The sequence below is a fragment of the Oncorhynchus keta genome, chromosome 36 (genome assembly GCF_023373465.1).
Source record: "Oncorhynchus keta strain PuntledgeMale-10-30-2019 chromosome 36, Oket_V2, whole genome shotgun sequence".
In the NCBI taxonomy this organism is placed as follows: Eukaryota; Metazoa; Chordata; class Actinopteri; order Salmoniformes; family Salmonidae; genus Oncorhynchus; species Oncorhynchus keta.
The window spans coordinates 11,879,070-11,906,099 of record NC_068456.1 but is presented as its reverse complement, the minus strand read 5'-3'; the positions used below and the strand labels follow the sequence as shown (position 1 = coordinate 11,906,099).

The following is a 27,030-nucleotide window of genomic DNA, read 5'->3' as shown; positions in this document are numbered from 1 at the left end:
GCTTTTTGAAATATCTTAGTTGAACCCTCTTTGTAGAGATCAAAATGATGAAAACCTACAGCCCCGCAAATGTTCCTGTCTAAATATGTACACAACTCACGTCATGGTGACAGACAGCACTGTATTTAGTCTGCACTGTACAGTATAGCCATTTTAATCACTGGTGCACAGATGCCCATGGTTCTCTATGCATACTCTTTTAACCGTTTAGGGTTCTGCTATCATAAACCCATAACGTATCCTGAATATCCAGCATGCCACACTACCATGTCGTTGTCTCTAAAAGGGAAACATTTTATCTCATGAAGGGGTTTCAACTGAGATTGCCTGACCAATTGAAGCTTTAGTTGTTTCCCCCTAGGCAAAACAGCAATTTTGAAACAGAGAACAAATACTTAGCATTCGCTGCTCTTTCACTGGCTGAGTAGTTTCACAGCCAGAATGACCAACCATTCTAAGCTACAGTTTTGCTTCACGTATAACCTGGCCTCAATTTCTCCAAGTCATCTGTAAATATATTTTTTTAACCAACTCTAAGGGGCCACATCATCCTGCTTTTTGAGGCTCTATTTAACTGTAGTTGTTTGCCTTTTTTGTTAGAACTTTATCAAATTGATACAAACCCATGTAACAAGCTTTCTCTTGGATGAATGAAATATTGCTGCTGACCCTTAAGGCATCCTGCTGCCACATTGCCTCTACGCCCAGTGTAACACATCCATCTATTTATATGAAGAAAGCTATTAATGGACAATGAAGATCTTGTTAAGAAATACCAGACTAGTTATTTGCAGCTGTACTTTGAGGGAGTGACCTACGTCCCCCTTGCTAAACTGTGTTTATGAATCAGTATTGAAGAGATGGATGAAGGGGACTGGAGTAGAGTTGGTCCACTGCTCATTGTAAAAAATAAATAAAAAAGAAGCTCTCTTTGTGTTCTGATCTGCCTGGAAATGTATAGCTACATTAAGAGATTACCACCTTTTAATAAAGTCTTCATCAGGTTCTTATACCTCATGCCATGTTCCCCTGCCTTGCTCTCCTTGTTATAGGTTCCACCCAAAGTTCATGAGAAATCATTGAGAATCTGTTCAAATTGACATTTAAATGTTTGTTGACCTTTTATATGTTCAAAATGACAATCAGAAATAAACCTTTTTGTTTAAGGTACATACAGTACAATTGTGTGCTTTAAAAATAACATATACCTTGTTTTATGTTTTTTTTTTTAAATTTATGTTTTATGGCATCCCTTTCATTGAAGACCATGCAGAGTTTGGGATCTGTGGAACCATTTTAGGAGTGTTGTATCATGCTAATGTTTCATTTCACATGAATTGTGTTAAGTGTGCATTGAAGTCTGCTATTTCCATTGCTCTGCTATGGTTTGTAGTAACCTGAATGTGTGTGTGCCAAAAAGCATGAATTGTGCTGTTTGAGGTGAGTTCTTTGAACTGCCATATACAATAAACGACACAGGAATGGTAAAAAGCATATACTATAGATTGCTAGTATGGAAAGAGTTATCCCTTGACACAAACCTCTTTTTCTTTGAAAGGGTCAAAATCCTTTCCAACTGGCCAAGTAGTAGAGGTTCAAGAGATCTGCTCAACAACGTTTCGCTCAAAGCTGCAGGATGGAAACTTGAAGGCATTTGGAGATATCCTTGAGTTTTGACCCCACCTGGGGTTGTCATTTTACTCACACAGATTTTCCAGCCGGCTGAACACAGAGGCAGTAATATTGGGGGGCTCCAGTCGCTAGCAGTGAGCAGACTGACTTCAATAAGACTCAGAAACAAAAGGATTTCAGTTTCCTTTGCAGTTCTTTGCTGAAGGCTCCTCGGGTTGGACAAGCCATCAAAGCCACAAAGCGATAGAGACGCATTTATTTGAGATATGTGCTTTTCTTTGAGATATATATCTTTATTCACTATGTGAAAGTGAGACATTCACTTTTTATAGTGTACAATTTCCTGTTTTTTATTTGACACCAACAACTGTGATTCAAGAATTCAGAGCAGCTCGCAGAACAGACAGATGTAATCTCTCTGTGTTCATGTGTTTCCAAGACAAACCAAAAAACAAAGGGAAATGCTTTTGATGATTCCTGATATCAAACTCACTGCCTTCTCTAATATCCTGGGTGTTGCAGGCATATAACATACTGTTTATGTAGCTATATGGCCTGACCTGTGCCCAAGGAAGAACTTTATTACCAGCATTTTGTTGGTATACATTTATACATGTCTAATAGACGTATATTACATTTATTCACATTCTTGTACCGAGATGTAAAACTCACCATATATCAATGCTGTAAGAGTAAGTATTGTACAGTAGGAGAGTGTTCACACACTTTTTTAAAGCGCTAACTCCATGTTCTTGAATATATTGATGTGACATGGGAGCCTCTCATTTTAACCCAAAATGTTTTTACTCAACATAGATACCCTATCGTTTTAGACTGTCTTAGATAATACATGTCTGCAGTCATACTGACAACTTTTAATTAGTATTTAAGCAATAAGGCCCGATGAGGTGTGGTATATGACCAATATACCATGGCTAAGGACTGTTCTCACGCACGACGCAACGCGGAGCGCCTAGACACAACCCCCAAGGTGCCTTATTGCTATTATAAAATGGTTACCAATGTAATTAGAGCAGTAAAAATACATGTTTTGTCATACCCATGGTATATGGTCTGATATACCACAGCTTTCAGCCAATCAGCTTTCAAACCACCCAGTTTATAATCTTGAATAACCTGATTCATATCAATTTGTAAGAGACAGATTACCATAATCTAATTTACCCTAAAATAAGATTCCTGAGGAATGCCACACTAAATGCAAGTCATCATGAATCAAATTGGGCAGCTAATTTCAGCAGGAATAAGTTCAACACCTTTATCCTGTCTGTATGAATCGGTGGGCTTCGGTGTGACTGTTTGTCACCTTTGAAGTCAAATATTAACCATAAAGAAGGCAGATATTTATCGTGGGCAAGTATTTATGTCAAATGTTGACATTATACAGCTCCTCTAAACATGTTGTGTCATGAAAAATGATGCTTTCATACTGATGAAAGAAAACCCCTGTTTTTAAAGGTCTCTTGTTTAGGATTGTGTGACGTGTCATGGCTGGAGGCACAAGACCAGTTTTGAAGCTATTGGACAGCTGGTAACCGACGCTTAGAACCATTTTAAATCCAATGAATTGCTTATTTAGGTCGCCTATGACATTTTGACCTTGTGAAACTCATTTTGATTTGAGCAGTTGGGGTAAAGGTATTTTATTACTTTCTCTTCCAAAAATGTAGCAACAATTTCATAGCATTCTTGTGTGAAAACAAAGTCCGACGACTGAACTGACAATATGTCCATCTTGTCAACGACTATGATATCTTGTGCCTTTTACTATGTTTAACACAACAGAAGCATTCCTTATGTCATGTTGACAACTGTCTTCTAACCCTCCTCACACCTCAAATCAAAATGCACATACGATAATAATTTGAATATTCAAAGTGGTGAATACAACACGAGTCCATATTCATATCCAAATTGTGTATTGCAAACCAGGGTCAGTTATTGTGGTTGTTCTTTAGATTTGATAAAGGCCACATTGACCTAGGCAGGCAGTGGGGGTGGACGATTGAGACCACTCTAGCTAGCATTACTGACACGAATTGGTAACAGAAATGTAGTCTAAAGGCAAAAGGATCTAACCATTTTAGATAACATTCTGATTTTTTTTTAAAACAACATTTTTATAGTTAATTTGTTTGGAATGTTTGCCTGAGAACTAGGCTTTACGCTGCCCCTGTTGATTATGAATTTGAATTAACATGTAATTACACACAAACAGCTCCTATAAAACGACCTTTATATAAAAGTGGATCAAGTCAAGTGCTGTTACTGTATTAAAGTAATTACTGTAAATGCAAATGAATGTAAAGTGTTGCCTTATTGTTTTCTTTAACAAAGGTGCTAAACAAGCAGCCTTCCTCCCAAGGATGTAAATCATTCTGGAAACATGTTTATTTAGTGGAGCAATGACACATAATGGACGTGTAATTTGGCCATTTTGAAGGTTTTCATTTGATTATAAGATTATGGTTCACCTCAAATCTTTCAAACCATCGTCCCCAGTAAATGTGTCACATTACCGCCCACAGTCCTTTATTAAGCTGAGTACTCCTATGAAGACTGTAGCTATATTCAAAGAATCATTCATTCTCTTGTAAGAATGTATTCAAAACACTATTTCACCTTAGTTGATTTACTGTAGGGTCGGTCATCTTTGAAAGTTTGTGTGAATTTAATGTCTGCTTTTTCTCACTGATATTTTGCACAATGGCAGTACTCTTTAGTTTTACAATATCTTCTCTGGTCATTATTATTACATGTTTGTATTATATTTCTTGGTATACATTTCCCAGTTGACTTTGTCTTCATCTTTTACTGTATTTATATATGAAGTGTACTCTTCATGTAATTATGCATACTTCATAGTATAACTATTTAACACATAATATCTTAGAACATGTCACTCATGAAAAACACTTAATTAACTGATGATAGGTCATGTGAAGTTATTTCTGGACCTGAGCACGAAATGTGGTCCTTTGTGAATATTTGTGTTTCTACTGAAAAACACTTCACAAAAAACCCTTCAATTATGTCTTCAATTCATTCTTGATTTTAGTCAAAGCCAATTTACAGTCAATGCCTTCTCATGTGAAGAGTACACAGATTTGTTTGAGGAATGGTGTTGTATCCACTGTAAAGTTATTTGATTCATCACTTTAGTCGACATTACAGATATGTTTATGCCAGTCTATGATCAATGCATTCTGTTTCGTATTAAGTGGATGTATCACTTATTGATGTCATCACCATTATGTGTATTTAAAGCAGTTTAGGAGAGAGATAGTTAAGGTCATAGAAACCATTTTAGAAGACCGTTATAGAGTACTGCGTTATAGTTAACCTGCCGTTGACATTCATTGAGTTGTTTTCTTAACTATCTACTATGTAGTGTGCTAGGTAGAAATCAAGATGTATAATATTATAAAACCAGTTTGTGTGATAATCAGTTTCAGTAGCTAACTGAGAACGGATATGAGGGCATTTATTTCAATGCATTTGATGTAAAAACCATCTGCATGCTGATATTTTTGTTTGTAAGCATTATTTACTATTTGACAGCAACAGTGACATTTTACAGCAAAATACTTATGGGAATTTATTTCATATGCCATTTTCTTCACAAAAATTAGGAATTATGTCAGTTAAGTGACCTTTTATAATTTCCTATGCTGTTACAGACTCTTGAAAATGAATGAAATGTAACATTTGAACATTGAATTGAGGTGTCAACATTTTGTTTCTTGAGAGTCAATGTGAGTCGTCAGTAAAAAAAAATGTAATACAGAGTTACGTATGCTGTCTAAGGTGCTGTTTCTTTCTTCTAGAAACTGTTTTTATAAACCATAAATGGCAGCTTTTGTCACTGATTGCCAATCATTATTTCCCTGTTCAATACATTTTGAGAACATTGTCAATAAAAATAAATGTAAAAAAAAAAGTGAATTATTATCATTTTAACCGTTGTCGCTAGAGGCATCTCAATAAAACCTTGTGGAAATAATCTCCAGTCGCCAGACTTTTTTGGTATAGAGCATTTATTCTGATAAACCTGGTCAAAGGTAGGCTAATAAGCGGAATTTGAAAGGAGTAATCAAGACATTCGCCTATATTTAAATTTACAGTATTAATGCAAAGTGCGAATATGGCCAGTATTTAATAACTGGTTCTACGTTGATTAACACCATGCAACCACCAGGGGTAGCCACCAGGAGTAGCCAAATTCAAAACAGATGTTCGCTTTTTGCCGTCATTGGACTGAGTGAGAGAAGTAATATTATTACCACGTCAGTACTCAACATGACGAGAAAAAGCTTTTGAGGAGGATGTCACAGATTCCAGTCCATTCAAAGGAGAGGACCTTATTTTATGCTGGTGTTTGAATACCTGAAGAGGCTCGTTCATAGCTTTTATGAAGAAGTTTACGGCATTACATTTCGAGAAATCGGGTACGTATTCCACGATATTGTAAGTAAAATAGCAGCTTGCTCTCTAAAATTCGATAGATATGGTGTTGTTTTGGAATATTGTGGTGAAATTACATTTAGGCTATGATAGGATACATGATGTGACTGTGTGAGGTGAACTTATCTAATGGCTTACATATATGATGACTGTGATGTGGTTGTCTCACCGAGCTATCTTCAGATGAATGCACTAACTGTCAAACGCTCTGGAGGATAAGAGCATTTGCTAAATGACAAAAACAATTGACACGTGGCATTTTTATTCAGCATTATTGTTGTGTTGCTGCAGCATATGCATGTCAGTGTTTCAATATCATAGAAATAGAATAACATTCTCAAGATATATTGATACATTGTATCTCAGTTATGGCAGCATGTATGTTATAGGATATTGTCAGTTCTGTGCAATGAATGCAAAAATCTAGGCTTCCTTATTTTCACAGTCATGTACCCAATTTTTTCCAAGTTTAATTCATTGGAGGTTAAACCGAATTCCATTTATGCTGTTATCTTCTTAGTTGTTGAAATATGATCATAGGGATGTGTCTCCTGTGGATTCAAGATTCTCTGTTGCACATCACATCTCTTTGTATTCCTAAAGGCATTATAGCAGAAAGCATAACATAAATAAATTCCTCCTCAGTGAGAAAATACTTTTCACCGGGCGGAGACATATCAGTGACTAGACGAGGGTGACCAAGAGCTTTCCTATGGTGGCCAGCCAACAGCTGGCCATGGGCAACGGTTCAATCAAAGCCCCACGGCCAGAGGACAGCTTCCTGGCCTCCAGCCTCAAGGTGTGTGACACGGAGCCCTTGAGGCTCAGGATAGCCCACCTGGAAGAAGAGCTGGCCCAGAGGGACCAGGATTTAAAATCCCAGGAGCTGCAGCTGCAGAGCCTGCAGAGAGAGCTGGAGGCTAAAGTCTCCCAGATAGAAAAGCTTCAGGATGCCATCGGCTACAACAGCCTAGGCCGCTCCCCTCTGATTCCCAACTGCCACCGCCTGCTCAGTGTCATCAACCAGGGTCCCACCCGCTTCCACAGGGTGGCTGTGGAGGTCCACCGTAGGCTCAAGGCCAAGGAGGGCGTGTCGGCCGAGCCCACCTCAGGGCACTTCTGCGGGGGTTTCAGAGTCCACCATGTGTCCATAGAGAGGGCACGTGTTCGCAAGGACTCCAGGTGGGTGTCAGAGATCAACAGAACCACACAATGTTGTTGAGGTTATTGGAGGGTTAATAACTCCAAAACAGTTCCATGTAGTGGTGGACAGCCCCGACTACTTGTTCCCATTATCTTGTTTTCCCACAAAGGCCTGTTCTTTACACATATAAACCCAGTTGCATTGTAACGTATGTGATAATTAGACACATGTCATGACATGCAAGCAGAAATGTTCGCCAAATCTTAAAAGCAATCAGCTGGATCTGTGATAATAAAGCCTACCTTGAATCATTATTTGTGCTCAGCGGAGTCTGGTGTAGGCTACTGTGCATGCACAGTTTTCAATCCGATCACACTTTGTCCGCAATGCACGTTTTAAAAGAAATGTCCCCGCGTTTGCGGAGAACACATTCAGGGTAAACACTGCCGGCTTAATCGTAAATGACCTTTAAATGGCACATTGTCCAAATCGGATTGAATCGGATTGAATCCCGGCCCAATCCTCCTCTTGAAAGGATAAGACGGTATGGAGCTCTGTCCAAGCCTTTGTAGTGTCTGCCACTCCAAGGAGATTTGAAAGCCTGTATTAGCATTGGGGATAATAGGAAGGCACACAGGGAAACAAAGGCCTAAGCATCTATATGCAATATGCATGGGCTGGATCATTATGGCTTTAATTAAGCAGACCTCGGTTGCCTGCCCCCTACTCTCCTGCTTTAGTCCATTCACCAGGTCCATTTTAGGTTAATGGACTGGCCCTCGGCTGTCTGATGTAATAATTAGAGGCCTTATAGTTAAGAGGGATGCAGGGGGAAACTGACACGCCTAATGGTACTACATCAACCGTTTGTCTCCTTCTATGTGACTGGTTTAGAGACTAGGGAAAATATAGTGCTTTGTCCATCTATGAAAATCAAACATGAATGCGGTAGTAAAAATACAGTAGTAATGCCTGATTACTAAGCTCTTACTCATGGTGGTGCAAACTCAACCACCAGTTAGCATCCCCGACTGTATGTTCGGTTTAGGGGGCTGTTTAAGGTGAAATAATGTGAAATCTGCATTTGAGGGTGTTATCCAGGACACTGCATGCATTGTTACTGTACATGTGTAATATATTGACTCATTTAGTTCAGAAAAGTTAGCCAGAGACAATAAAACTACATTATTCAAAATAAAATTCTGATATCTGATATTTGGCGTACAACTTAAACGTTGGATGAATATTGATTTGTAGGTGAAGTAAACCTTTGACCTCTAAAATTACAGAGTGTCTACTTTGAGGTGTTTCTCTCTACCTCTTATCTGTGCTCCTCTTGCTCCCAGCACCAAGAAGCTGATCAATGATGCCATCATGAACAATGACTTCCTGAAGAAGTTGGATCCGCAGCACATGAGGGAGATGGTGGACTGCATGTATGAGAGGATCTACACTGAGGGCCAACTGGTCATCCAGGAGGGAGAACCAGGGAACTTCCTCTATGTGCTGGCAGGTCATATCAACTTTATTAATCTCTGTTAACCCAGAAGTAAAATCTTGCGTAATTTGGTCTGCTGCGTGATTGACTTCTGTGTCCATGTGCGTTTGAAATGGAAAGTTCCGGCAAAAAAGTCTCCACCCTTGTAAAGGGGAACTCTCAGCCCCCCCAAAAACACCTTCCGATCTATGCAAAGCAGTTTAAGAACCTCCCTCGCCCAATCTTTTCCAAATAACGTGACGAAAACCCGCAAACCGGAACTAATGCTGCTCATTATCTCATGCATCCCATTCAGTCCCGGCAGAATCTTCGGTCTACATGCAGAATCTTCCCATAGGAGATTACAGCTTTAGTAACTTCTTCACAACGGGGTTGTCTGTGGGTTGTAGCACAAACACAGCACTTACCGTATTTAGCTGTTTGTCAACACTCATGCTAGGTTTTTCGTCTTCAGATGGCCTGCTAGAGGTCATGCAGAACGGCAAATTGCTCGGAGAGATGCATCCCAGGACCGCCTTTGGAGAGTTGGCTATATTGTACAACTGTAAGAGAACTGCAACAGTGAAAGGTGGGTTTGATTTTAGTCCCCTTTGAGATACAATACTTCTCCACACACATCACAAACCAAGTGTTCATACTCAAGTGCAATCATGCAACTAACCATGCATATGACATATGACATACAAAAGTATCCATTTATGACAAAAAGCAGCAGGATTTTCTGAGAAGTCACCAAGGGACTATTGCATCCTCATTAGAATATGCAAACCATATATCACACAGTCTCCTAGTCAACAGCTGCTTCCTCTAATCTTGCATAGAATATCGTTTGTATTTGTGTGTTTATTAAGGATCCCCATTAGCCTGTTGCCAAGGCAGCAGCTACTCTTCCTGGGGTCCAGCAACGTTGAGGCAGTTATAGAATTTAAAATATTACATGACGTTATGTTTCATAACACTTTACTCAATACATGAGTGGGTTCTCTCAGGCCACTACTCCCCTATCACATATTTACAACACAATATCCATGTGTACGAGTGCGTAATACTGTGCACCTCCCATAGTCTGTTCTGGACTTGAGGATTTATGAAGAGACCTTTGGTGGCATGTCTTGTGGGGCATGCATGGGTGTCTGAGCTGTGTGCTAGTAGTTTAAACAGACACCTCGGTGCATTCAGCTTGTCAACACTTCTTACAAAAACAAGTATTGATGATGTCAATCTCTCCTCCACTTCGAGCCATGAGAGATATATATGTTTACAATCCAGGGTTACTCCAAGCAGTTTAGTCACCATAACTCTTTCAGACATTAAAATGAGTAAATGTTCATGGAATGTTTGGCCAACTTCTATAACATTATAAGAGTATCCGGCCCTGTGAATGTCTGATATTATATGGTGTGTTGATTGGACTTGTAATTTCCAATGCCCAGCTGTATCCCAGGCTCATATCTGGGCTCTGGACCGGCAGACCTTCCAGAGTATTATGATGAAATCTACACAGGCTACGCAAGAAGAGTACTTCAGCTTCCTACGCAGGTACATGTAGGAGCTTGGTCTTCAAGCCTGAAACGGGCATTGATGTAAATGGAAGTTTGAAGGACAGTTTGAGTTGCGAACACATTTTTTTGCACCCCTTGATAAAGATGAGCAAAACATACTGTATAAAAATAAATAATGCAAATAGTAACATATATTGTGTCCTCAAAGAAATTGGAAAATTATATTATTTTATTCTAATACAATTTCTCAAAGAAAGAGATTTTGTTAAACAAGTTATTGCCCCCCTGTTTTCGAAACCTTTCAATATCTCATCATATTTGCACTTTTAAAAAAAATGTTCTATGAGATTAGAGAAAAACATTGGGAGGGATCTTCGACCATCCCTCCATACAGAATATTTCCAGAACCTTGATATCCTTTGTCTGTCTCTGTGTACTTATCTTGTACAGTGTATCTCTGCTGAGAGACCTGCCAGAAGAGAAGCTTGCCAAAATCGTTGACTGTCTGGAAATTGTGAGCCTTTACTGTTTTTCTAACCAGACTTTTTCAAAACTGGTGATTTGGGAAGATTTGTTGACATATAAAGTTAATATTCTGTCTCATTCCTAGGACTATTTTGATAAAGGAGAGTATATCATTCGGGAGGGCGAGGAAGGGAACACTTTCTTCATTATAGCTAAAGGAGAGGTAAGAGAAAGGACCCAAATCTCATTGTTCATCTTTGTTGCTGAAAAGAGTCACATTCTTCTCTGGCATTACAGATAAGTTAAAGCTGTTATCAAACCATGATAGATCATGCAATCTTATTGCAGACAGGTCAGCCAATTTGGATCAAGGGAAAAAAAGGTAGCACTTAACATGCTGTGTTTTCTGCCCAGGTGTGTGTCACCCAGACCACAGAGGGCTGTACTGAGCCACAGGAGATAAAGACTCTGGGTGTGGGCGACTACTTTGGAGAAAAAGCACTCATAAGGCAAGATCTGTTTGTTGATCTCTTTAACCATCTCAAAATGTTCAATGGGAAAAATCGCTCTGGCCTGGTTTGTCTTGAGCACCAAGTTCAAACACACGTGTAACATAGTACTTTGGGTTCCCTCTTTCTCCCATGTTAAAATGTATTTGTTCTGCAGTATATCAATCAATTCTTAAGGCTAGCCCCCTGACTGACAACCCACACATTTTACCACCATCAATCAAATTCTTTCACAATATTGTAGAGTAGTGGGTCGTGGAATGTTCGTCTGGTGACAAAGACATGCATTATCAAACAGCTATTGTATGATTCTGTAGTGAATTTCAATTGGTTTCAGTTCTGTGTAGTTCTGCTGATTTAAATGTGTCTGTCTGTCTCTTTCCAGTGAGGATGTGCGTTCAGCAAACATCATCTCCACTGAGAATGACACACAGTGCTTGGTGGTGGACAGAGAGTGAGTAGCTTCAATGCACACGCACAGACGCATGCACACACACATGCACACACACACACACACACACAAACATTCATACACAAATAATAACATAAAACAACAGTCATGTGTTGAAAACATTTGTATCGCTTTGGTACTATTTTCACAAGAATGTGGTGAATTTTCAAAACTCTTAGTACAAAACTCCAATCTGGTAACACTTGCAAGGCAGCCAGTCTTTCAAAACATTTCACTGTGCATTCATTTTGTTTGGAGACATCTTTCACCACATAACCACTGATCCAAAATATCCGTTTACTGTGAAATATAATGAGTACATTGGTTTAATCACCAAAACAACATAATGATATTGTCTCAATTTAGCTGTTTTAACAACCATTATATCCAATAGGACAAAAATACAAGATACATGTTTCAAAATTGCCCTTTGAAGTGCTGAAAGTAATATGCTATAGTACTGTACTTGCACTACCCATTCAAATTGACTGAATAATTTCTATCCCATGTGTGATCAAAGGTTTGATAATTGTAGACACCTTTAACAATGTAATCAAATGAAAGAAACATAATGTTTAGCAGGCACTGGTTTGCCTCAAGCCTGTCTTAAGCATTTGTCCAACGGTTCATGCACCTGGGGAAAAACCTTTTGAAATGGCGAATCCAAATCTGACATTGATCAGGGTTGATGTCATCCATGGCCTGAAGGAGGGTGGCAGGCTCATGTGGCTGACAATCATACAGTTTCCACCTCCATGATGATCATCATTTCTCGATAGGGTTGAGAAAAGGAGAAAACGGGAGCAGGTAAAGGGTCAGGAGTCGAGGATGGGCCCAAAACCATGCCTGAACCACCACCTTTGCATGGTGGAACCTGACATGGTCACACACAATGACATACATGACCCTTTCACCTTGACAGGCCTGCTCAATCTCGTTGAGGAACTCAATGAGGTGTGCAGCATTGTAAGACCCAAATAGAGGCCTACCATACCATGCCCTACCATACCATCTCCAGATATGGCTGCACAAATGGAGATGTTTCCCCCACGTAGTCCAGGCACTTGAACGGTACAAGTAGTCATTATCTATGACAATCATGTATTGCATTTTACAGAATTGTATTGTAGTTATCTATTGTAGGGATCCCGTGTGGCTCAGTTGGTTAGAGCATGGCACTAGCAACACAAGGGTTGTGGGTTAAATTCATACTGGGGTTAAATACAAAAATGTAGGGACTTACTGCTGTCACTTTGGATAAAAGCGTCTGCTGTGTAAATGGCATGTATTACAGTACTCTGTTGGCCAATGCAATTTGACTAAATCAGTGTAAAAAAAACACTGCAGTAGACCCCAGCAACTTAATGTATACTGTATAGGGGATGTATTTGTTACATACAGTACATCTCTGTTCTTGTCAATATCAGATTTAGTTTAAAATTAGTGTAGAGTCAAATCATATTAGTCATGATCATAATTGTACATTACAGTATATATCATAATTTATATGTTTATACTTTGCAAACATACATTTCAGTTATGTAGTAAAATCTGTATATAGTATACAAACCAGTTTCAAATCTATAGATTTACCCAACGGTTAAGTGATTATCAATTAAGAGCAGTTGGATTAAGTAATAGTAAAAGCTATTTTAAGAAATGAGAAGACAGTCATAGCAAAAGTGATATGAGAATCAAATTCTGAGAGGCAAGTACTTTATATGAACATGTGTTGCAATGCGAAACATGTATTTCTAGATGAAACACTGATTAAGTTTGGTGAAAAACTGACTGTATGATTTTTGTGTGTTGTACTCAGTCAATTGATAATGTTTTTAGAGTTTTGACATAACTGCTTTTTTGATGATCTATTTCGAGTTTTGTACTGGAAGTTGTGAAAAAGTACCACATTATTTGTGAAAATTGCACCAAAGCAATTTGGAGGGGAAAAAAACTATGCTTCCCCTTCAGCAACTTCAACCAGATGGTGGGCACTTATGAGGAACTGCAGGCATACCTGAAGGAATACGTTGAAGAGCTCTCCCGATGCGACGAGAGAAGAAATGCACTGTGAGTAGTGGAGGCCACAAAATTACTGTTACCATACATAATTCAAATAACAAATGGCAGCAACATTTACAAATACCCACCCACCCCAGGGGCCTCACTGTGTGCAGAAACAGATATTTAGGAGTGCACCATTAAACCCAAATGATTCCCCCTGCCTTCTCCCCTTCCTTCCACAGGCCCCTTTCCCCCCTTATCGACTCGTCCCCAGAGGCCCAGGAGGTGTGTCGGCTCAGGGAGAGGATCGCCGTCATCCCTACGCATGACCCCTTCCAGGACTTGGAGGTCATAGCAACACTGGGCATGGGCGGCTTCGGCCGAGTGGAGCTGGTGAGTGGCCGGATGTTTGGGTCACACCCCCCCGAAGCAATGTCGAAAACGACAGCATAGGGCATAGGCCTTCAGTTGCTATAAAAACAATTTAACATTCTGAGTGCACAAAACATTAAGAACACCTGCTTTTTCCATGAAAGCAATGATCCCTTATTGATGTCACTTGTTAAATCCACTTCAATCAGTGTAGATAAAGTGGAGGAGACAGGTTAAAGAAGGATTTTAAAGCCTTGAGACAGTTGAGACATGGATTGTGTATGGGTGCCATTCTGAGTGTGAATTGACAAGACAAAGATTTAAGTGTCTTTGAGCAATTCTCAGGCCGACTCTTTTCTCTGTATACATCAATGATGTCGCTCTTGCTGCTGGTGATTCTCTGATCCACCTCTACGTAGACGACACCATTCTGTATACTTCTAGCCCATCTTTGGACACTATGTTAACAAACCTCTAGACGAGCTTCAATGCCGGTCAGCACTACTTCCGTGGCCTCCAACTGCTCTAAATTGCAAGCAAAACTAAATGCATGCTCTTCAACCGATCGCTGCCCGCACCTGCCCGCCCGTCTAGCATCACTACTCTGGACGGTTACATTACATTACATTTAAGTCATTTAGCAGACGCTCTTATCCAGAGCGACTTACAAATTGGTGCATTCACCTTATGACATCCAGTGGAACAGCCACTTTACAATAGTGCATCTAAATCTTTTAAGGGGGGTGAGAAGGATTACTTTATCCTATCCTAGGTATTCCTTAAAGAGGTGGGGTTTCAGGTGTCTCCGGAAGGTGGTGATTGACTCCGCTGTCCTGGCGTCGTGAGGGCGTTTGTTCCACCATTGGGGAGCCAGAGCAGCGAACAGTTTTGACTGGGCTGAGCGGGAACTGTACTTCCTCAGTGGTAGGGAGGCGAGCAGGCCAGAGGTGGATGAACGCAGTGCCCTTGTTTGGGTGTAGGGCCTGATCAGAGCCTGGAGGTACTGAGGTGCCGTTCCCCTCACAGCTCCGTAGGCAAGCACCATGGTCTTGTAGCGGATGCGAGCTTCAACTGAAAGCCAGTGGAGAGAGCGGAGGAGCGGGGTGACGTGAGAGAACTTGGGAAGGTTGAACACCAGACGGGCTGCGGCGTTCTGGATGAGTTGTAGGGGTTTAATGGCACAGGCAGGGAGCCCAGCCAACAGCGAGTTGCAGTAATCCAGACGGGAGATGACAAGTGCCTGGATTAGGACCTGCGCCGCTTCCTGTGTGAGGCAGGGTCGTTTCTGGCAGGACGGTTCTGACTTAGAATAAGTGGACAACTATATATACCTAGGTGTCTGGCTAGACTGTAAACTCTCCTTCCAGACTCACATTAAGCATCTCTAATCCAAAATTAAATCTAGAATTGGCTTCCTATTTCACAACAAAACATCCTTCACTCATGCTGCCAAACATACCCTCATAAAACTGACTATCCTACCAATCCTTGACTTCGACAATGTCATTTACAAAATAGCCTCCAACACTCTACTCAGACTACATCCAATTTGCTATCACAGTGCCATCCATTTTGTCACCAAAGCCCCATATACTACCCACCACTGCGACCTGTATGCTCTCGTTGGCTGGCCCTCTCTACATATTTATCGCCAAACCCACTGGCTCCAGGTCATCTAGAAGTCTTTGCTAGGTAAAGCCCAGCCTTATCTCAGCTCACTGGTCACCATAGCAGCCCCCACCCGTAGCACACGCTCCAGCAGGTATATTTCACTGGTCACCTGCAAAGCCAACTCCTCCTTTGGCTCTCTTTCCTTCCAGTTCTCTGCTGCCAATGACTGGAACGAATTGCAAAAATCACTGAAGCTGGAGACTTATATCTCCCTCACTAACTTTAAGTATCAGCTGTCAAAGCAGCTTACCGATCATTGCACCTGTACATAGCCCGTCTGTAAATAACCCTCCCAACTACCTCATCCCAATGTTGTTATTTATTTTTTTGCACCCCAGTATCCCTACTTACACATTCATCTTCTGCACATCTTTCACTCCAGTGTTTAATTGCTAAATTGCAATTATTTCGCCACTATAGCCTATTTATTGCCTTACCTCCCTAATCTTACTACATTTGCACAAACTGTATATAGAGTTTTCTTTTGTGTTATTGACTGTACGTTTGTTTATCTGTGTCACACTGCTTTTCTCTATCTTGACCAGGTCGCAGTTCTAAATGAGAACTTGTTCTCAACTGGCCTACCTGGTTAAATAAAGGTGAAAGATATATATATATATATTTTTTAAACAGGGTATGGTAGTAGGTGCCGGGCTTACTGGTTTGTGTCAAGAACTGCAACGCTGCTGGCTTTTTCACACTCAACAGTTTCCTGTCTGTATAAAGAATGGTCCACCACCCAAAGGACATCCAGTCAACTTGACACAACAGTGGGAAGCATTGGAGCCAACATGGGCCAGCATCCCTGTGGAATGCTTTCGACACCTTCTAGAGGCCTTGCCCCAACGAATTGAGGCTGTTCTGAGAGCAGAAAGGGGGTGCAACTCAATATTAGGAAGGTTTTCCTAATGTTTGGTATACTCTGTGTATATGTAAACAATATGAGTAATTGTTTTATTGCAGGTGAAACTGAGAGATGAAGATACCACATTTGCCCTGAAGTGTATTAAAAAGAAGCACATTGTGGACACAAGACAACAGGAGCACATCTACTCTGAGAAGAACATCCTTCAGCAGACCAACTCACACTTCATAGTCAGGTCAGCGTCATGTGCTCATGCTGCTCTCTGATCCTCAAGGTTTATCCTCAGACAACAATGCCCATTACAGAGTCCCCAAAGCATTGTAAACATTCAAAGCGTTTTACTCATGCTTTTCTTCAAGCTTTGACATGGTTTTCCCAGTGTACTTTACACGATACCTGTTTGTAGCAGTGTGAATGATCTCCAATATACCCAATCATCCAGACTGCTATCACCTGGAATGAAACAGTGAAATGGAACTTATCACAATCACGTTCACCCCAAGAGCAAGAGGGAGACAAGCCATATTGATGTTTACAAGGCCTCCCATGTAAAACATCTCATAGGTTTTGCACTCTATTTTCTTTCACCAATTGCTTTTTGAAAGATGCTCTTGTACTGTTTGAGGAAAAAGGACATACAATATCATGCAATCGCAGTAGGTCGATTTATGCAAAGTAGGACCTCGTGTGTCCGCTGAATGCATAAATGAACAGTTGAGTGAAGGACAAATTCATTGTCGTTCAGATCTATGAAACAGAGAAGAGAATGATTGTTTTTAGTCACAATGGAAATTAATAAAGCATGTATTGTATTCATCTAGTATATGAATAATGCATGTTTAGAGTGCGGTTTCAAACAGAAAGTCAAATGTGTAATATAAATGAGGCAGTAGTCTTCCCTACAAACTTTTGATGATTTTTAAGATTTGTATGATTTTTTACAAATATTATGCACATGATCTTGAGTTTTCGACAAGGGGACGTTTATTTTTTCCCAAGCGATATGGTTCCATTGCCATGACTCCCATGACTTGAAAGTGAAAGGTCTCATTTCACTGAATAGCCTATACAGACAAGCCTTTGTATCTTAGGTCAGCTCTCAGATTAATAGGGGACTGTGGAAGTGAAGGGTGTTGACCTTGAGACAAGAAGTGGTTCATAAAAGAAAAGTTTGAACTTTTTCCTCTTAAGAGAGAGAGATGCCCCTCTGCAAATTCTATGGTCCGGGAGGAGTTGCTAAGGAGTCCCTTTAAACAATGTCAGTTTGTTTTGTGTCTCAACATTAAGTGTAGACTGAGGTTTGATTTATTTGCCCTCTGACATTCAAGGACAAAAGTCCTGGGCAAACACAGCTTCCAACTGCCACCCCAAAAAGGAAAGTTCCGTTTGATGGCCATCACCATCCTCACACTTCTCTCTTTTCCCTCACTCAAAATGGTCCTTTCTCTCCATCTGCTTTCCTACAGTTGTTCGTTGGACCTCAATTGACAAAAAGATCCAATGCGAAACAAATGGCAGCTTAACTACTTCATAGTACATCATCCAAAGAAATATACTGCAGAGCAGAAGACCTCTGTCAATAACTCATGTCTTTAAGAACTCCAGAACAATAACGTTAGTATTGTTCAGATGGTCCTTGTGCACTAAGTCCTCTTAAATGTCACTTTGTGTTCTAGGCTGTTTCGGACATTCCGAGATGACAAATATGTGTACATGCTACTGGAGGCCTGCCTGGGTGGGGAGCTGTGGAGTGTACTACGGGACATGTGAGTGTAGGTTGTTTTACATCTGCGAAAACACCCAAAAGCCTGGAATCAATGATGCCAATCAATCATCAGTATTAAGTCCTAGTATGTGTCTGAATGTTGGTCTTGACTATGATACAGGAGTTCCTTTGAGGAGCAGACAGCCCGCTTCTGCATTGCCTGTGTCCTGGAAGCCTTTGACTACCTCCACGCCAGAGGAATCATCTACAGAGACCTGAAACCTGAGAACCTACTACTGGATGCAGAAGGCTATGTCAAAATGGTAATAGACCTTAATTTGATCACTGCTCATTTTCAGTTGTTTGTACTTAGTCATATACAGTATGTTCATGTTACAGTATCTGTCTGTTTCCTTAGGCAGACTTTGGTTTTGCTAAGAGGATAGGCCTGGGGAAGAAGACATGGACGTTCTGTGGGACCCCAGAGTATGTGGCTCCAGAGGTCATCATGAACAAGGGCCATGACTTTGGAGCTGACTGTTGGTCTCTGGGGATCCTCATCTTTGAGCTACTGACTGGCAGGTGAGTCACTATGACAGTCTGACATGTGGCTCACAGTACTAGTAAAAATGGTGCTGCTCTTGAATTTGTCTCTACGAACACTTCACTTTGAGAGGAACCATTAGGCATTAGGGCCCCATTCGGCAACCATGGTAACCAGCTTGACATGGCGAGGTTGAGTGTATGAGAGACTATTTGAGATAGCTTTTTGGGCTGCATTGGGCTGTTTAAGTGTTTCCAGCATGTCCATGAAACCATGATTTTTTTATATAGTCACCATTAACAGGAACCCTAAGTTTCTGTTTTGTACGTATTTTAGTCCACCCTTTTCCGGAACTGACCCCATTAAGATCTACACCATGGTCCTCCATGGGATTGAAAAGGTTGACTTCCCCAAGAGGATCAGCAAGCGCCCCGATGACCTTATCAGGAGACTCTGCAAGTATGTGGTTGTAGCATTACAAACTGCTGCTTTGCTTGCCAATAGAAGTGTTGTCAGGGACAGCTTACTATTAGTCATTTTTATTAATCACACACATACAAACACACACTTTTTGGGGAGATGGGAAATTTGAGATTTTAGGCTATGCCTATTAACCCAGTAGGGGATTGTGCCTCTGATGATAAGAGGCTGTAGTTGAATGAACTAAGCAGTGTATCTGTCTGTCTACATTGTTTGAGGTAAAGCCAACACAAAAAACAATACTATGTAGTGCAACCCTTATTTGCATCACCATTTCAGATGAGAAAATGACATGTTTATATTGTACCGATAGGCTACTGGATAATGCTTGTGAGCACCATGTTTCAAACCCTTTGGCCAGCTCAGTCACACAGCAATTGGGCCTGTAGTAATTGACCAGACAAAAACCATTGCGAGTAATTGGTCCATGAGTGCCCTGCATTGATGTCATCAGGAAATCACATGTCAAACCAGACCAGCTCTGAATCAAACAGTCTGCGTCATATCTATCTGTACAATATCAATCTGCTTTCATGTGTATAGGGTATTAGCTGCAATCACATTATCAGCATTCTGGTTGTCCAGATGGTTGTCAACAATAACTGACCCGTGCATCATTTCCTTCTCCTAGGCTTAACCCTGTGGACAGGCTTGGTAATAAGAAGAACGGCATCATCGACATTAAGAAACACAAGTTGGTCCACTTCTTATTAATGAAGCATCATCAACACCACTCCGCACCTAGACAGATCCAATATCCTCGACACTCATCAGCTATTGTGATACTAATTATGCACCATCCAGGGATACAAGCACTATTGAAATATATCATTTGTCATTGGTGTTCTTTAACGGATTAATCCATTGATGGATTTCTGGTCCAATGCAATTTGAATCCAGCCCAGGTTTAACAGCTTGCTCAGTGGTGCCTTCATAACCAGTAGGCTACCCAGCTAGCAGATTTGGTTCCTTGGAAGTTGTGGGACCGTATGTTTTTGGTTTCCCATTGGTTCTCGGAACGAAGTCATGTGTTTCCTGACCGATTTAAAAAAATTAAAAAAAATTCTAAGAATGGAAGAAAATGTTGCTTGTCCTGGGAACAAAAGTTTTAGGTTGCAGGGAGGTTCTGAGAACATTTTACTATGGTTCCCTGAAAGTCTTCCTGGGAGATATTATGTTTTATTAACCTTCTGAGACCAGAAAAGGTAGGTTATTTGAAGGTAAGTAAATAACGTTTTAAGAACATTCTCAAAATTTAGTGAATATTTTGAACAAAATGTTTAAATATGTTCACTGAATGTTTCAATTACACTGCTATCTTAGTTTAGCTGTTTTGAACTCCAAGCAGAGAGAGAAATTAATTTGTAATGCAAACACTTATTTTTGTATTGTGACACAGCGTCAGTGAGATTCAAACTTATGATTTTCTGTTTTCTATCCATGGAATGAGTTCACTGAGATGGAGCTAACATACAATGTTTTTTTTATTCATACAAGGCTGTTCATTTTAGTCTATTCAAACAGACCCCATTTCAAAGGAAACGAGCACTCATTAAGATCAGCTGTGGCCAATTAGGGGCGCAGCCAACACACCTGAACACCCTTAACAAGAGTGAGGATAGAGTTTTGCCGAGAAGGGAATGTATATGTTTTTAGCATTCTTAGAACATTTTTTAGAACGTTACTGTTTTCTTGTGTTTTTTTATTGAAAGTTTACATAAAGTTCTGAGAACGCAACTGTTTACTGTTTACTGTTTTTCAATAACATTCTTAGAATGTTCTCTGAACTAGAGATGTGCACGGTTATTTGAATAATAAAATACTCATATTTTTGGGCCCAAACATGTATAGGCCTATTTTAACACTGAAAATTAATATATGCATGTGACATTGTTACATACAAGGATATATCATGACATTTCAAATAATCAATTTAATAAAACAACAAACTTTTCAATGTAGTTTTTATGACATGTAGCCATCCGGTAGCATTCACGTGTGTAGCTAGTTGTTTATGTTGGCCAATCAAAGCATAGCAAATGTAGTCTGAGTTCACTAATGCAATGCAAGATGGAATAAAATTACGTAATTAAAAGTTAGCGAAATGAGGAGTAGGCTACAACGAGCAACCAACTGGTTAGCTGTTGTTTTATATGAATGGGGTTGGGGAGAAAGTGCATAATGTAGGTTTAATCAACCAGTCTGACTAGGCTACACCAGTCAATACAGGCACTATTATATGGGATGATAACTTGTACTCTCTGCTGCTGTCTGCTCGCTCCCATTTTACCGGCACTAGAGCTCCAGCCTCTCCTGCACGCAGCAGTACTCAGGTTAAAAACAAAGTTTCAAAAAACAAGTGTATTTCGAATATCCAGATATCCCCAAAAATGTATGATGCACTGAAACGTTCTTTGAACAATTTGAGAACATGACTTTATATAGAACTGGGAGGAAACCTGTAGGAAATGTTATGCTTAGGTACTGAAATTCCCAAGGAAGAATGTTGTTTCTTAATAACATTTTCTGAACTATTTGTGAACATTCCCAATGTCAAACTAGTTGGAGAACGTTCCTAGAACATTACCAAATATTCATTTAAATGTAACCATGTTTGACCTTTTAGAAACGTTCTGATAAATTAATGAAATACCAAGAAAATTACTTTTTTGTTGGTGTAAAGTTCCTTGAATTTGCTGAGAATGTTCCAAAGCCAAGCAACTGTCCTGCACCATACCCAGAAAGTTGTGGGAATGTTGTATGCAAATAACCATAGGACAACCACACTCTCTAAGAAACATATGGTTCTCAGAATGGTATGTGCTAGCAGTCACTTGGAGACATTGGACTAAATATATCAGAACCGTATTAAGACTTCCATTGATGTCAAATTCTCACTGCACTGTGCAAATAATTGTGTGATGAGCACCTTTCCCTCCCTCCTCTTCAGTATCATGTCACAACACGCAGTATTGCATAACAAACAGCACTTTCACCTGGGAGCAATTAGCTGTGAGAATGGGGGGTGCAGTTGTCCCCCTACTCAGCAGAGTAGAGCCTTAATAGACCATAGGACTGGCAGAGCTGGCTTCTTCTCAAGTCATCAGGGCACTAATGTTTGAAGCAGGAGGAATATGCTTTTGTTTTCAACTCACTGAGCAAATGATTAAAATAGCGAGTGCCATTTTGACTTATGTTTTGTGTTTGGACAGATGTTCTGTGTAGGCGAATGATATTTGTTAGAAATGGTATGAAAACATTAGTGACCCTATTAGCAGACTGATGCCATTCTGTTTTTGGTGTTGCTATGATTGCATTCTTGTGTGTGTGTGTGTGTGTGTGTGTGTGTGTGTGTGTGTGTGTGTGTGTGTGTGTGTGTGTGTGTGTGTGTGTGTGTGTGTGTGTGTGTGTGTGTGTGTGTGTGTGTGGCTTCCTGTAGAAGAATTGTATTTTTTTCCCACTGCTTGAAACAGGGTCCTGTAGGGTGAGAGCTGTCTTTGTGGAGTAACTTGTGCATGTATGCAATGTGCTGTATTGTATTGGTCCTGGTGTAGTGTATGGGCACTGGGGGATGATGGGATCTGTAGTTCTGAAAATGAACAGCTGCCTCTTTGTGACATCCTGCAGGTGGTTCCAGGGCTTTAACTGGGAGGGGCTGAGACGCCAGAAGCTCATATCGCCACTGAAGAGAGAGGTGATGTGTAATATTACATTTACCACAAAAAAAAAGACTACATGGCTGCTAAAGAAGTGCTTGGATGTGACTGTATCTGACTGGTGTTCTTTGCTGTTCCTCTTCCCAGCTGAAGGGGCCGATGGACCACAGCCACTTTGACATCTTTCCCCCAGAGCTGGAGGAGACACCAGACGAGCTGTCAGGCTGGGACAAGGACTTCTGAGGTGCCCCTGGAGAAATTACACCCTAAAGCCTTTTGTCTATATAGGTGGTGTACCTCTACTACCTGACGCTAGTGTTCCGCTAGTGCAGTGAACTGTGCTATCTGCCTTAAAAACAATCAACTCCACAGAAGCAGCCATGACTGAATACTGTAATCCCATCTCTTCCCCGTGGTTGCCGTACTTGCCATACATTTGACATCATGACTGCCTGCCTGTTACTGCCTTTCTTGCCTGCAGACGGAGGAGATTGCCTCCTTAAGAATTGTGTTTTAGGTTTTTGGCCGGAAGAGCAGTGTGTGAAGTGCCACATGAAACTCTCATGAGACAACAAGGACATTCATCAAGTGATTGAAAGACTGAGTGCCAAAAACCCTCATCTCAGTCCATTGGGTTATTTCCCTCAGACAGCAACTGATGGAGGACAATGGAAATAAATAGAAAAGCTTATTTATTGTTACAATTAAAACCATTGCGTTTTTGCTTTTGGCTTTTTTCAAGGTTTTTAAAGAAGTGAACCAAAATGAGGTTTTAAATGGCATATATGGCTAAATGGCATATATATTAGGTTTTATACATTTCAAAAAAAGCCTCTTATGGACTCGGGGACCAATCACAATGAGAAAAGCTAAACAAAATATGATGTGATTAAATGAGTAGTAGAAATCAGACCAATTGTCCTTGCCATATCACACTCAATACATACCACACACAATACTTCTGAAAAAACCCTGAAGCAGGCCAAAAGGCAAAACACGTTGGTTTGACAATAAAAAAGCTTTTTTATTTACTTCATCAACCAAGAGTTGCTGAATATCCTTTCAACTTCAGTTTGCACCTCAATTCATTCACCTTAGTTGACGAGCGAAGTAGCGGCAGTGTTCCCTTCCCATCTTTCCCTCAGAGTGATGTGCCTAATTTGTGTCCTAAACAATAACGACAACCTTCGAGGATGTTCTCAGCCTTCCAAAATGTAGATACATTTGGCCATGTAGTGTATGTGGACACCTGTTCATCGAAACATCTCATTCCAAAATCATTGGCATTAATATGGAGTTGGTCCCTCCATTGCTGCTATAACATCCTCCACCCTTCTTGGAAGACTTTCCAATAGATGTTGGAACATTACTACAGGGACTTGCTTCCATTCAGCCACAAGAGCATTTGTGAGGTCAGGCACTGATTTTGGGCGATTAAGCCTGGCTCGCAGGTGGTGTTCCAGTTCATCCCAAAGGTGTTCAAAGAGGTTGAGGTCAGGTCTCTGTGCAGGCCAGGCAAGTTCTTCCACACCGATCTCAACATACCATTTCTGTATGGACCTTGCTTTGTGCACAGGGGCTTTGTCCTGCTGAAACCGGAAAGGGCCTTCCCCAAACTGTTGCCACAAAGGAAGCACAGAATCGTCTACAATGTTCCCTTCACTGGAACTAAGGGGCCTAGCCCGAACCTGCCCAGGGACTGCGGTTGAAAATTAGCCGGCTGGCTAAAACGGGTACTTACTGAAATGTTGATTACTGTGCACTGTCCCTTTTCCTGTAAAAGTAAAATAAACTCAAACAATGAAAAACAGCCCCAGACCACTATGCATTGGGGCAGGTAATGTTCTCCTGCCATCAGCCAAACCCAGATTCAAACGTCGGGCTGCCAGATGGTGATGCGTGATTCATCACTCCAGAGAACGGGTTTCCACTGCTCTAGAGTCCAATTGCGACGAGCTTTACACCACTCCAGCCAACGCTTTGCATTGCGCATGCTGATCTTAGGCTTTTGTGCGGCTGCTCAGCCATGGAAACCCATTTTATGAAGCTCCCGACGAACAGTTCTTCTGCTGACGTTGCTTCCAGAGGCAATTTGGAACTCAATAGTGAGTGATGCAACCGAGGACAGATGTTTTTTTATGCACTACGCGCTTCAGCACTCGTCGGTCCTGTTCTGTGAGCTTGTGTGGCCTTCCACTTCACGGCTGAACCGTTGTTGCTCCTAGATGTTTCCACTTCACAATAACAGCACTTACAGTTGCCCGGGGCAGCTCTGGCAGGGCAGAATTTGACGAACTGACTTATTGGAAAAGTGATGGCGCCACATTGAAAGTCACTGAGCTTTTTAGTAAGGCCATTCTACTGCCAATGTTTGTTTACGGAGATGTAATGGCTGTGTGCTCGATTTTTATACACATGTCAGCAGCGGGTGTGACTGAATTAGCTGAATCCTCTCATTTGAAGGGGTGTCCACATACTTTTGTCCATGCAGTGTATGTTTATATTTAATTTTTGAAATTGTGCTCTAAATGTTGATCAAATGTATAATCAGACATCTACACAGGCTTTGTCCTTCGATCATACCTTATCTGCCTGGTGTGGTATTATCAAAATATGTAATATAATTTCTCTCACTAATCCTCAGGACAGCCATTATTGTGTTGTTATATAATAGGTTTGATCCAACTTGGTTGGGAAAACGGTGCATTAAGTCATGAATCCACTTTATTCCCAAAGGGGCCAGTTTAGGGAATTAGTTGAGTAAAATTTTGCAAAATACAGTATGGCATGTGTACAATTGTATCACTAACTGATAGAAGTCATTATGGTTGTAAATGATCTATAAATGAAAATGCATTGTACTGTAGATACAAAACAGAAAGATGGGCCCTATATTTAACCGAGACAATAATTAGTCACATTGCATTGAATGTACTGGAAATTTGTGAGTAAGGATATATTTCCCTTCCATTCATGTTAAACAGTTGTTGGTACTAATTTTTAAAAAAAATGTAATGCAGCCATTACTGTATTTTATATAACCCCTAAACTAATGTGCACTCTTAACTTATTGAGCAAAGCTCTATTGCAGTATATGGTTTTGTAGATGTTACCAAAATGAACCCAATATTTAATCTGTTTATAATAAAACATATTTTCAATACCTGATACCTCTTTAAATTTTACAAGGTTGTTGTTGCTCTTGGATGTAGTCACATAGCCATGGCAATGACATCATAATCAATTGAAAAAACAACAAATATTTCAGATGCATGACAGACTGACAACCTTTTACAGCAATATCATTGCATGTCATTTTGGGGTGGGAAATTACTTGTAATTTCGTCATTGAATTGGCATTATTTGAAAATGTGGCTTTGAAGAAATATCTGTTTTGTAAACCACTGAAATTGTACTTTACAAAGATTTAAGGGAAGCAATGACACCCTCATCTGACCAGCTTCATGAATCGCAGCCATCAGAGGTCCAGAGCCAAGAGAACAATGCCTCTAAACAGGTAGTCAAAAATAAAGATTTCAACCTTTCTTTGGGAGAAAAGACATCTGTAAAATTGTAACATCTACAATGTAAGAGAAATCAGGGATCCACAAATAGAAAACGGTGACCCGTGATTGATGTTGTTTTGTGTTGCTTTGGAGGGTCCCAGAGACAGGCCTGTGGTGCAAGCTCTATGGCACATGGCCCGGAGGGGAGCTGAGGCTCTCTGCAAGACTCTGACTGGCTCAGAAAGAGAAGGTATTGTATACAAGGCAAGTCATAATACCTTTAGGAATGGAAGGAAGATGTGAATTCTCAGGTAGTGTGGTCCTTCCCAATACATACAGGTTCAGATGAGGGGATGCCCCAGCAAGACTCAATCTCAGAGGAGATGTATTTCCCTTGCTATGAGGTACGAGGAGTCAGAGTTGGCCCAAAGACACGTTATACTGCATTTATTCAGGGGATATACTGTTGTGACCTTGTTAAACGACTGTACCTCCAGAGCAGTGGGTGCTTGGAGAGAAGCTTCTCTTTGGGCGACACAGA

The 27,030-nt window shown here is 40.6% G+C and overlaps 2 protein-coding genes across 3 annotated transcripts in view; both read left to right on the top strand.

The window, feature by feature from the left end:
• Positions 1-5,656, top strand: part of LOC118369646 (collagen alpha-1(XIII) chain-like) — a 54,918-nt gene extending 49,262 nt beyond the window's left edge. The window contains exon 37 of the mRNA XM_035754186.2: positions 1,559-5,656. Coding sequence (XP_035610079.2) covers positions 1,559-1,588 — 30 coding nt within the window. The 3' untranslated portion in view covers positions 1,589-5,656. The remainder of the gene's footprint in view (positions 1-1,558) is intronic.
• Positions 5,657-5,756: 100 nt separating this feature from the next.
• On the top strand, positions 5,757-26,536 carry LOC118369645 (cGMP-dependent protein kinase 2-like). 2 transcript variants are annotated; one of them, XM_035754179.2, is made up of 19 exons: positions 5,819-6,101; positions 6,763-7,299; positions 8,608-8,774; positions 9,214-9,327; positions 10,193-10,298; positions 10,712-10,775; positions 10,872-10,949; positions 11,141-11,235; positions 11,621-11,689; positions 13,658-13,756; positions 13,933-14,083; positions 16,697-16,833; positions 18,275-18,364; positions 18,485-18,626; positions 18,722-18,885; positions 19,184-19,306; positions 19,959-20,021; positions 22,955-23,021; positions 23,131-26,535. In XM_035754179.2, the coding sequence occupies exons 2-19, from the start codon at positions 6,830-6,832 to the stop codon at positions 23,224-23,226; spliced, it is 2,295 nt and encodes a 764-aa protein (XP_035610072.1). In that variant the 5' UTR covers positions 5,819-6,101; positions 6,763-6,829; the 3' UTR covers positions 23,227-26,535. The 2 variants fall into 2 exon arrangements, with proteins under 2 accessions (XP_035610074.1, XP_035610072.1); XM_035754181.2 differs by lacking the exon at positions 19,184-19,306 and having other exon boundaries at positions 5,757-6,101; positions 23,131-26,536.
• The last annotated feature ends 494 nt before the right edge of the window (positions 26,537-27,030 follow it).